The 12,565-nt window shown below is 39.4% G+C and overlaps 1 protein-coding gene across 1 annotated transcript in view; it reads left to right on the top strand.

Annotated features, from left to right (window-relative positions):
* The window catches only part of wipf2a (WAS/WASL interacting protein family, member 2a), a 30,482-nt gene extending 19,543 nt beyond the window's left edge, over positions 1-10,939 (top strand). Inside the window, exons 7-9 of the mRNA XM_034088918.1 lie at positions 2,383-2,628; positions 7,601-7,702; positions 8,702-10,939. Of these exons, the coding sequence (XP_033944809.1) occupies positions 2,383-2,628; positions 7,601-7,702; positions 8,702-8,745 (392 nt within the window). The 3' untranslated portion in view covers positions 8,746-10,939. The remainder of the gene's footprint in view (positions 1-2,382; positions 2,629-7,600; positions 7,703-8,701) is intronic.
* The last annotated feature ends 1,626 nt before the right edge of the window (positions 10,940-12,565 follow it).

The following is a 12,565-nucleotide window of genomic DNA, read 5'->3' as shown; positions in this document are numbered from 1 at the left end:
TGCCTGGTTTGTTTGGCACTCGATATTTTAAAGTAGATATAAAAGAGCTTAATGACTAACGGCAGCTGCAGTGTGTGTGAAACTCTAAATCATTTCACAAGCGATGTTTTTAAAACTGCTTCCCTTCCATGGAGTCACTCGTTCAAAGAAAATATAACTATAACCTCGGTGTACTTACTGGTTGTGGTTTTGCTTTAATGCTTTTTAAAAGTGCTGTCACGGGGACCATTTAAAGATTATTTTCATTAACTATCATTTCTATTATGTGAGATGTCCTTCCCAGTTAGCCCAAGTCAAAGTGAAGTCTCTAACTGACTTGTTTTATCAGTTCAATCTTAAAAATATTCAGTAAGAAAATCTCCAATTATGAGGCAAAAAAGTAGCATTTTCAGACATTTATTCATGTATTAATGTATTTTAATTGCTGTAGCCTCCTGCGGATCAGTTGCATAATCAGGGGGTCCGCGGGGTCTTAAAAAGTATTAAAAGTTGATAAATCAATTTAGCGAAAATTAAGGCTATTAAAAAGTATTAAACGGCATTTTCCAAGGTGTTACATTGTGTAGCTTGTTTTCAATAAGTATATAAAGTGTCCAGAGAGGTTGTGTTCTACAGTCTGCCTGAATGTAGTCATGGCGTAGGTGTGTCGTGTGATTCTGTGTAGTTTATTGATGGCATCACGTTGGGTTTGAACAGGACATCGTGCGCTCACTGCTTGATAGCGCGCGAAGGTCCGTTTACGCCGGTTGCTAAGCAACATCGTTACGGGGAAATGCAAGTCTGCGTCCAAATGGTTGGAAGATAAGGAGGAAGGACAATCAATACTGTATATAGTGAATGTGAGGTAAAGTGTGTCGCCAAGGCAACCGGTTACAACTCCAAGAGCCGTAATTTTCGCCCGGAAGTGACGTAGGTTTTCTCTCATATACACACAGATTGATGAAGTCGTTGCAGACCTACGAATGTTAGCCAATAGTTTCTAATTGGGTCCAATATAAGCTAATTACTGACTGTTTCCAAAGCATAAAAGTTAGATATTAAAACAGTACAATAATAAACCTGCTGCAGACAGTTCATCATCACAGTAAATATAAGGTTGGGTGATTTTATTGTTTATGAAAGTTATCTCTTTATGTAATATATCTATATATAATACTTCTCTGCATGTTATGTCATTCTAAACGCTGCAGCAGTGAAGCAGGGAAAACTCCTTTTATCGTGGTGCGTTCAAGAACACTTCAACTTCCAGGAATGAAGAGTTACAGAAATAATGAAATCTGTTTTCATAGAGAAACAAACACGGATGGATAAACAATGAGCCAAAAGAATAATTAATGAAGCTTCAGATGTCGGAGTGTCCTTGAATGCACCATCAGTGGAACCTTTTTTTGTTATCAGACTGCTTGAAATATCTCTACATGACGTGATGTCTAATTATCTACAATGTGTGATGGATGGGAACTAATAAAAGATACACTTTAACAACAAAATGAGGCCTGAAAATCTCAAAGGACTCGGATAGTTCTGGCACCAACATCCATTATAATTGAAACGGCAATTTGAGTTACTTTGAATCAGAATCAAAAACCCAAAGAGGGGAAATGTACTTTGTTAGAGCAGATAAAGAGGAAATCACACGTTAATACGAATCGGTAAACATTCACGATAAAAAAAGCACTATTGTAAAAATTAGGTTGAACGTATTAAAGTATTGAAGTAGCAGCTAGATAACAGAAATAAATATTAATAAGTCCAGTATATTTGCAGAATAAAGCAGGCGTTCCTAACCTGGGTTACAGGGACACCTAGGGGTTCTTTAGGGGATTGCAGGAGATCGGTGATGCAATTTTAATCCACCCAAAAAGACATGTTTAAATCAATGTTCATGAGCCTGGTGTCCCGCTCCCAGAACTATCAAAGCTTATGAAAGACTAGCGAGCTCGAGTGACTTAGTAAGAGAAGCTAGAAGCGTGTCTTAATATAATTATGTTTCACTCACAATAAGTGTAAATGTTTGAATGCATTTGTATTAAGGGTGAGAAGGGATTTTCAATTAATCAGCCGTTGGTTAAATACAATTACAAATGTTTTTTAAAAATGTAGGCCAATCATAACGGATGAGTTATTGGGTCTCTTATCGAGCCTTGAGATGACGTTGTTTTTATAGTGTGTGTGTGTGTGTATAGCACACTTTGAAAACAACGTCATCTCAAGGCTCTATAAGTATGACATGTATTATTATTATTATAGAAGGGCCACCAGCTCAAGGGGTACACGAGATAAAAAAAGGTTGGAACCACTGGTATAAAGTACAGTATTACATCAGTAACATCGTGTGTGTGTGCGCGTGTGTGTGTGTGTGTGTGTGTGTTGTCCCCACAGCGCCTCAGGTGCCTCCTAATGGGTCTCGTAACGGATCTCGTGACGCTCCTCCTCCTCCGCCCCCGTATCGAGGCCACAGCACTGCGGCCTCAGAGCTTCACAGCCGGGGGGGCAAACCTCCTCCTCCACCTTCCTCTTCCTCCTCCTCGTCTTCCTTATCCTCAAGAACCCCAGCTGGACCCCCTCCCCCTCCCCCGCCCATCAGGAACGGCCACTCCTCCATCCCCTCCTCCAAGTCCATCATAGGTGAGTCGGGCGACATCATTTTCCTCCTACATTTTCATTCATCACCAGAGAGGGCACAAGTACACATCCTTTACTCAAGCAGAAGTACAGATACTCGTGTTTAAAAATACTCTGGTGAAAGTAGAAGTACTGACTAAACTTCTTTACTCAAGTCAAAGTAAAGAGGCTTTGAAGTGTCCTTCAGTAAAAAGTACCCATAACTAGCAGCTGCTTTAAAGAGTACCTGACCTCCCTTTGTATTAATAGAACAATAATGTCATTGTTAGCTAATGAATGTTTCCATGCCGACCAACGGCAACATGACAACGTTTCCATTGGTCCCTCTTCTTTAGAGAAGACCAGGAAGTGATGGATACACGGATCGTGTTCCAACCAATAGGCACGCAGTGACTCTAAAGAATAATGATCACGCACCAAACACACATTCAGACTAAAGGAACCAGCTGTTTGGGAAATGAGAGAAGTAGAAAGTACAGGTATTTGAGTTCTACATGTGAGAAGTAGAAAGTACAGGTATTTGGGTTCAACATGTAAGAAGTAGAAAGTACAGGTATTTGAGTTCAACATGTGAGAAGTAGAAAGTACAGGTATTTGAGTTCAACATGAGAGAAGTAGAAAGTACAGGTATTTGTGTTCAACATGAGAGAAGTAGAAAGTACAGGTATTTGTGTTCAACATGTAAGAAGTAGAAAGTACAGGTATTTGAGTTCAACATGTAAGAAGTAGAAAGTACAGGTATTTGTGTTCAACATGTAAGAAGTAGAAAGTACAGGTATTTGTGTTCAACATGTAAGAAGTAGAAAGTACAGGTATTTGAGTTCAACATGAGAGAAGTAGAAAGTACAGGTATTTGTGTTCAACATGTAAGAAGTAGAAAGTACAGGTATTTGTGTTCAACATGTAAGAAGTAGAAAGTACAGGTATTTGAGTTCAACATGAGAGAAGTAGAAAGTACAGGTATTTGTGTTCAACATGTAAGAAGTAGAAAGTACAGGTATTTGTGTTCAACATGTAAGAAGTAGAAAGTACAGGTATTTGAGTTCAACATGAGAGAAGTAGAAAGTACAGGTATTTGTGTTCAACATGTAAGAAGTAGAAAGTACAGGTATTTGAGTTCAACATGAGAGAAGTAGAAAGTACAGGTATTTGAGTTCAACATGAGAGAAGTAGAAAGTACAGGTATTTGTGTTCAACATGTAAGAAGTAGAAAGTACAGGTATTTGTGTTCAACATGTGAGAAGTAGAAAACACAGGTATTTGAGTTCAACATGAGAGAAGTAGAAAGTACAGGTATTTGTGTTCAACATGTAAGAAGTAGAAAGTACAGGTATTTGAGTTCAACATGTAAGAAGTAGAAAGTACAGGTATTTGTGTTCAACATGTAAGAAGTAGAAAGTACAGGTATTTGAGTTCAACATGTGAGAAGTAGAAAGTACAGGTATTTGGGTTCAACATGTAAGAAGTAGAAAGTACAGGTATTTGTGTTCAACATGTAAGAAGTAGAAAGTACAGGTATTTGGGTTCAACATGTAAGAAGTAGAAAGTACAGGTATTTGTGTTCAACATGTAAGAAGTAGAAAGTACAGGTATTTGGGTTCAACATGTAAGAAGTAGAAAGTACAGGTATTTGAGTTCAACATGTAAGAAGTAGAAAGTACAGGTATTTGGGTTCAACATGTAAGAAGTAGAAAGTACAGGTATTTGAGTTCAACATGTAGAGAAGTAGAAAGTACAGGTATTTGAGTTCAACATGTAAGAAGTAGAAAGTACAGGTATTTGAGTTCAACATGAGAGAAGTAGAAAGTACAGGTATTTGGGTTCAACATGTAAGAAGTAGAAAGTACAGGTATTTGGGTTCAACATGTAAGAAGTAGAAAGTACAGGTATTTGGGTTCAACATGAGAGAAGTAGAAAGTACAGGTATTTGGGTTCAACATGTAAGAAGTAGAAAGTACAGGTATTTGAGTTCAACATGTGAGAAGTAGAAAGTACAGGTATTTGGGTTCAACATGTAAGAAGTAGAAAGTACAGGTATTTGAGTTCAACATGAGAGAAGTAGAAAGTACAGGTATTTGGGTTCAACATGTAAGAAGTAGAAAGTACAGGTATTTGGGTTCAACATGTAAGAAGTAGAAAGTACAGGTATTTGTGTTCAATATGTAAGAAGTAGAAAGTACAGGTATTTGTGTGCAACATGTAAGAAGTAGAAAGTACAGGTATTTGTGTGCAACATGTAAGAAGTAGAAAGTACAGGTATTTGTGTTCAACATGTAAGAAGTAGAAAGTACAGGTATTTGAGTTCAACATGTAAGAAGTAGAAAGTACAGGTATTTGAGTTCAACATGTAAGAAGTAGAAAGTACAGGTATTTGAGTTCAACATGTAAGAAGTAGAAAGTACAGGTATTTGAGTTCAACATGTAAGAAGTAGAAAGTACAGGTATTTGAGTTCAACATGTAAGAAGTAGAAAGTACAGGTATTTGAGTTCAACATGTAAGAAGTAGAAAGTACAGGTATTTGAGTTCAACATGTAAGAAGTAGAAAGTACAGGTATTTGAGTTCAACATGTAAGAAGTAGAAAGTACAGGTATTTGAGTTCAACATGTAAGAAGTAGAAAGTACAGGTATTTGAGTTCAACATGTAAGAAGTCAAAGTAAAAAGTCGTCAGAAAAATAAGTAGTGGAGTAAAGTACTGATACCAGAAACATGTACTTAAGTAACGAAGTATTTGTACTCCACTACTTCCCACCTCTGTGATTAACCACCTGAAGATTTGGCTTACTCGTTGTTTTTAAGAATAAATATTACCAGAACAACACCTCTGGGTTAGGGGAAAAATCACATCTCAATATATATTTAGGCTGAATGGCTGAACAGGATGTCTAGCAGTTAGGAGTCAAAGCCACGTTTGAGACGTCACAAACTCTGTTATTCAAGGCTCTAATTCGTCTTGTTCCTAAACTGAACCTCATGTTTTGAACCGGAGTATTGACACTGTTCATGTCCCAAGATAACTGGAATACTTACTTACCCTTTCGCGATCAAAAAACCCCGACAGAACAAGATTTCAGATGTGAAGACTCAAAGGGAAAACCTGAACAGTTTGATCAGATGTATGTGTGGCGGCGTCTCGATCCTCGTCTACAGTTGAATAGCCACCTCTATCGGGGTCGTGGGTTCTGACGCGCCTCTCTTTGTTTCCAAACAATTCAGCCGAGATCGTCGTTGAATCAGATGAGCTTTATTCATTGATCCACACGGTACATACGGGAGGACGCATTTCTTCGCTTCATAGTAACTAAAAAGTGTATCATTTTCCAAAGTAACAAAAATAACACGTTTCCCCGTCTCTCACCCCCAGCTGTTCCTATCAATCTACCAGGCAGAGCCATGCACGTGATACTGACGCACATGTGATAAGTGAGCCGTAAATTAATGCATTTTAAACCATAATGTGACTCCCAAACAAAAGCCGATAATTTACAGTATAATCTAATTTATATTATTATTATTAAGCCTAACATTCAGACGGTAATAACAAAAGGAAAAATGGCTCTCACAGTCTGGTTTGGACTCGCTGCCGTTTCCTTTCAGATCTACAAATGATTCTAATGACCTAATATCTAATCTTTCATTCTTTTCTCTCACTAAGAATTGTTCTCCTATCGCCCTCAGCTGAGTGTTTAATCCTCACTCAAGTTGAGGTGGGGTTTCTCTCTGATTTTGACCCGATGAATGCGTCCATAGTCAAATGTTCCGCTGCAGACATTATGCAAATGTCTATGTTTCCTGTTCTGCATCGTTTTACTCGATCGCCGTTTTCTCTCCCACTCGCAGTGCAGAGAAGACCGCCAAGTCAAATGTGTTGGAACATTTATTTATACCTTTATTCAAATTACAGATTTGAGTAATGGATTTATTTTCATAAAGTAGGACGACAGACATTCGAAGCTTGATTCGAAAACTACATACATTTAAAAAAAAAAACGTAATAAATTCTTACCGTCAATTCTTACGCTGCGTTCACACCGGACGCGATGCGATATTTGGGGGCGGTGCGATTACTTGTAAAGTCGATGCGGACAGGCGCGAATTCGATCCGACGGCGAGCATGAAGCGGTTGATGCGAATGTCGCGCCGCAATTTGAGGCGTCAAATTCCCGAGACGCGATCTTGCGGTAGCCAATCAGCGATGAGGATCTCAGCCTGACGTAGAACCACAAAACCTATATCTGTTCAGAAACTAGACGGAAGTTAAACCAGTACAAACCACAGACTGTCTGTGTCATGGAGAATACAGTCGCTGGTTTATTTATGTCTGTAGGCCGTTGTTGTGAGTGTGGACGGTCGGAGCATATACAACGTTAGCTTAGCCGATCTCCATTCAGAAAACACGCCTTTTTAAAGGGTGTTTCTCTGCCGTCTGTCTGCAGACTTGTCAAAGCATTAATTCATGGTTTTTACTAACCGGTATCAGTATGTTGTCACTTCGGCATCATTTTGAAACGTGTATTACAATTAAATCACGGTCAAATATGTTCATCTTGTTGTAGTTGTAGCCAGCGCGTCTTGTTTGATGCGAGTAAACACAGCTGGCAGCCGCGGTGAAACTCGAGCGTTTAAAGCGAAGCGAATATTCGCGTCGCGTCCGGTGTGACCGCAGCATGGGATGAAATAATATTACTGATTTTATATATTTGACTTGATGATAGAGAATAAAACATTGTTAATAAAGTGACTTCGCGTGTGAGTTTGTATTTTTGAGATGATCTCCTAGTTTTTTTTATGATGGAGGCGTTTCAGGGTCTCAAAGCGACGTATTGTGTCAAGAATAAGAAGTGTTTCATTAACCTGTGTTGTTGAAGGGTAATCCATTCTAGGCTGTTCTAGTTTTACTTAATTGTCTATATCTGCCGAATAAACCAGTCATTTAATGTTTATTCACATTTCTTTGTATGTTTTTCTCCCTCAGATGATTTTGAATCCAAGTTTAACTTCCACCCTGTTGAAGACCTTCCCCCTCCAGAGGAGTACAGGAATTTCAGCAAGGTCTACCCCAGCAAAAACAACAAGGGTACGCGCTTTTAAAACTCTCTATTCTAAACATTAATCTTTCTGTGGTGTTGGCTTCTTATTTACTTTTATAGTGTTCTCAGATAAGTTTAGTTTATTGGACCAATAAAAAGAGTGATGAAAACATAATGGAGTGCGTCCTGAAACCCGGAAGTAAGCTCCTTCCGGCTCCTTCCACAAAAACGCAAAGCAATTTCTCCATAGGCTGAATCGAGGGAAAACATCTCTTGAACTTCCCCACTCAGTCCCTCCAGACCCGAGCCGTTGTGTAGAAAGGCAAGGCACGGGCCGGCGCATATCGGTCAAAGTAATCCCTAGCCATATGAACTTTGACCCTAGGAGATAGAGGACAGAGGTGGAGAAGCACAACGTGTCTACGTAAATGCACTCCCTTAGTGGGAAGTAAGAAACGGAGGTGATAAGGCACACCTCCGTTTGAAAGATATATTAAACATGCAGTATAAAATAGAAAACCCTCTGATTATTTAAATCAGTGTTTCTCAAACCTTTTCATACCAAGGACACTTAACCAATAAAAAACACTCGCAGACCACATAACTCCACAAATATCCAAAAACACATCGTTCTTTACAAATCACCTGAAAATGGAACAAACGAGTGACGGCATGTGTGATGAAGGTGTTTATATGGGCTATTTCATGCAATCGAAAGTGAGACTTAAGCTCGCTCCATTGCGGAGATATTCCCGCGAGAGTGTGAAAAACTTCAATTTATTTATTTCAAATGTGAAATGTTACCAATATACTCACGGACCACTAGGGGGCGCTCGCGGACCACACTTTGAGAAGCACTGCTCTAAATATATACATCGATCTAAAGTTACCAGTTAATTGTGCGCTTCTTTATCGCAACACCTCACGTGTATTGGTTTTATCTCCAAGCGAATGCTAGTACTTTGAACTTGTGATTGATGATGATTAATCACGGATCATTCTTCAATGGACTGACGGCACTAATCTGAGTCTGCTTCTGTCCTCAGGCATGATGCGAGGAGCTCCTCCTGCTCCGCCGGTCGGGAGGTGAACTCAGGACTTTAACTCGCAGTCAGCCGTGGTGGAGACAGAGTGGTGAAGAAGAAGAAGCACTCGCAACACACACACTAACACTAAATCCACCAGCTGAAAGCACAACACCGCGACTCCTCGCCGGTCTCCTTTCTTCTGTCTTTGCACGAGGAACAGAAAACCACTCGGAGCTCGGAGGCTTCATTTCATATCAGGACCGAAACTCCAAACACTTCCACGTCTGTGCATTCCTCCTTTTCTCTTTAATGGTGATTTTCATAATTCTGTTTGATTTTAATATGTTGGTGTCAGCGTTTTTGAAGGGGGGGGGGGGGGGAGACTTAAACACTAAAATGAGAGACTTGTGAATGAATGTTTGCAGCCGAGGAAATCCCCACGAAAGCTGATGATGCCATGAATGTGTGGGGCTAATGACGGTTATTTTTTTATTGGTTTGTGTGTCTTTAAATAGCCATTCCAGCAGTGCCAGATGAGGGTGCGCTTGATTTCTGTGTCAGTGTGCCAAAAGCGGGTGGAGTTAAGCGATCTGCACGGGACAGTTTCCATACATGTTCGATTTATAACTGATTTTTCTTTATTTGATTTCCTTGTTTTTCGACTAAATGCTTTCATATAGGGCTGAGCTTTGGAAATCTGATCGAAATGCCAAACTTCCGACTGCAGGTTCTATTTTGCAGGACGCACAATAAAGGGGTTACATGTGAGTCAAGAATACAACTTTAAATGTTGTATTATCGAGCTCCTAAAATCAAAACATAATCATTCTTATCTTTTCAATTTTTTTTTTTTTTTATAATTATGTAAAAATTATCATTCCTTCAAAGATGATCGCACACTTTTCAAATCGTTCAGCCCTACTGGAAAGCTTGCCGGAAACATCCACAGGTCGTTTTTACACTTCGGAGAGGGGCACGTCCCTGCTTTGTCTTACTTTGGTACCCCTTATTACTTTCCTTTCTTTTTGGGGGTGTCCATATTTCCATCTTCAGCCGATGTTGCACGAGCCGAGACACTGTGCACGACGCTTATTGATGCACGTATGCTAACGGGAAAACCCCTGGGATCAGGATTCACGTGGAAGTGACAAAAATCCAGAGACACTACGAGGGTTTGTCCCTGATTTGTCCCTGATGTGTTTGAGAATCACTCAGCGGAGGCCAACGCTAAATTATCTTCTCGTTTACTCGACCAAGTATGTATGATTGGAGGTGTTTATAAGGGATCATTTATCTACTTCCTGTCCAGGGGAAGTCCGTTGAAAAGCTGGTCTGAATCCATCGTTTTACCTTTTGCTGCTGGTGGCCCTTTGGTGAGTGTGTTTGGCCAGAGAAAGATATTTAGATGAGTTGCTATGCAAGGAGCAGTTTGTACAGATGGCAGTTGGTAACCAAAAAGAAAGACCGAAGCAACACTTAAGTGCCAGAGAGCTGTGGAAGCAGACAGGTTATTCACTACTCTTTAATCTTTAAAACACTAACTACATGATTCTCAATGCTGCAGCGCCCCCTGCTGGTCATGCCTTACACCGGTCCGTTGTCACTCATGGGTACCTGTGCTTTCTGTTTGTTTTTTAGGGGGGGTAAAGATGATGACGACAAGGTGAATAAGAAACAAGTTTATTTGAAAACGCAATAAATATTGTATATTGACATTAAGGAATATGGTAATCATAGTTATTGATCTATTTTTATGTTGTAAAAAGCTTGTAATATAGGAAAGAGAAATGATTATAACAAGTCGGTGAGCTTTGGTGTGATAGTAGCACTTCTCTGGATGTTCGGCCGTGAGGGTGAATGGATGTGTGCGACGATGTTTCTGGGGATCCGTTTGGTCTGGATCCACCCGACGGGTAGTGTAGAGACGAAGGCTAAACGATGTCCCTACACTTCCTGTCCCGGATGCATGCTCACGTTAACGTCTCCTCGCACTGTCCACGCTGAAGAGCAAAAACCCCTGTGGTCATTTCATGTTAATCAACCATGTTTTTATCATTTGAAATCATTTCAAATAAATATGGGGGGAAAGGGTGCAAGGTCTTTGTGTTCTCTTCCTGCTATGATGTGTTTTAATGGGTTTTGAAATGATTGGGGGGAAATGTGTAAATCCTTAAATAAAGTCAAAGTGGCATTAGCACGACACACGGATAATCAAAGACACACTGAACATCTGTGAGTGTCACTGGTATAACTTTCTCTGGGATTGATTGTATGAGTTTGTGTAGAATCTGACTCAAACTGGGCACGACAGCTATCTGGCATTGGGTCTGTCGTTTGGGAAATTGATCTGAAAATACTAAACTTGATTATGAATATTCAGTCACTTTTCACCTCTAATTCTCACTGAGAGCACGATGTGTTAAGGGAGTTTGCTTATTCTTCATTTCACAGTGGATCCTCGCTCTCTTTTATATTGGCTGATCCTATCTTAGATAAGTTGGAATAAATAAACACGGTTCGTTAAATTGCATATGCAATATTTTACTGTGGATGGTTTGGCTGGGAGGCTGTTGAAGGCAACTAAAGCTGACTGTGCATTATATCCCTCTGAAATGTAGGGGAGTAAGAAGGACATTGAAATGATACAGTAATGCTAATGCAACGAAGGGATTAGTCAATGAGGGCTACAAGTCCACCATTAAAGCTTTTTCTTTTAATCTTGTTTTGCTTATTTAGAATTGTTTTAAGGATTTTCTGAAGTGAATTCCCTTTTTGCTCATAAATAAAATAATGTATTAATATAATACCTTAGAAAACAGGTTTTACAAAGTGCTTTGTCTGACAATAGATTAGATTTATTTTATTAATCCAAATTTGGTCAATTGTTTTGTCAAAGCAGCATTTAAATTAATAAAGGAACAATAGATATAAACAGATTATAACAGTAACACATTATAAAAACACAGAACAATTGTGGATAAGGCGGGAGGGTTCAGCTGAGGGTAGTCATTTGCCAGGAAATTGTATTCCACCAAAACATTTAAATCTCCCGCGGACGGTTGGTGGCTCTAATTATACATCAATGACCCCGCCTCCGACGCTGACTCCAGCCAATCAGATCCGCGAAAGCCCTTTACATCTATCGATGAGGGGAAAAAAGTGCGGGAAGGAACGACGAGACTCCGCCCACTGTTCGTTTCTCCTCAGCCGACAGACAGCTTTCAACATGTGGACTACTCTCACAGTTTCTCTCAGGTAATAATCTTACTTATACTTTCATTTTATAAACCCAAGTAGGGGGAATACTATTGAAGAAGATGTAGTTCACTATTTATTTTAGGAGGGCTCGTGTATTCTCTGCAGGAAACCTTCATATCTGTGCTTGTTGAACTCAGAGACTACAGGTTGAACTGCAGGGAGACATGTAACCATTGCAGTTACTTCTACTTTTACTAAAGTACAAGATGTGAGTACTTCTACTTTTACTCAAGTACAAAATCAGAGTACATTTACTCAAGGTGTGAGTACTTCTACTTTTACTCAAGTACAAGATCTGAGTACTTTTACTCAAGATGTGAGTACTTCTACTTTTACTCAAGTACAAGATCTGAGTACTTTTACTCAAGATGTGAGTACTTCTACTTTTACTCAAGATCTGAGTACATTCACTCAAGATGTGAGTACTTCTACTTTTACTCAAGTACAAGATCTGAGTACTTTTACTCAAGTACAAGATCTGAGTACTTTTACTCAAGATGTGAGTACTTCTACTTTTACTCAAGTACAAGATCAGAGTACTTTTACTCAAGATGTGAGTACTTCTACTTTTACTCAAGATGTGAGTACTTGTACTCAAGATCTGAGTACTTTTACTCAAGATCT

The sequence above is a fragment of the Pseudochaenichthys georgianus genome, chromosome 1 (genome assembly GCF_902827115.2).
Source record: "Pseudochaenichthys georgianus chromosome 1, fPseGeo1.2, whole genome shotgun sequence".
NCBI classification, from domain to species: domain Eukaryota; kingdom Metazoa; phylum Chordata; class Actinopteri; order Perciformes; family Channichthyidae; genus Pseudochaenichthys; species Pseudochaenichthys georgianus.
The sequence above is the reverse complement of the archived record's forward strand: the minus strand, read 5'-3'. Positions and strand labels throughout refer to the sequence as shown.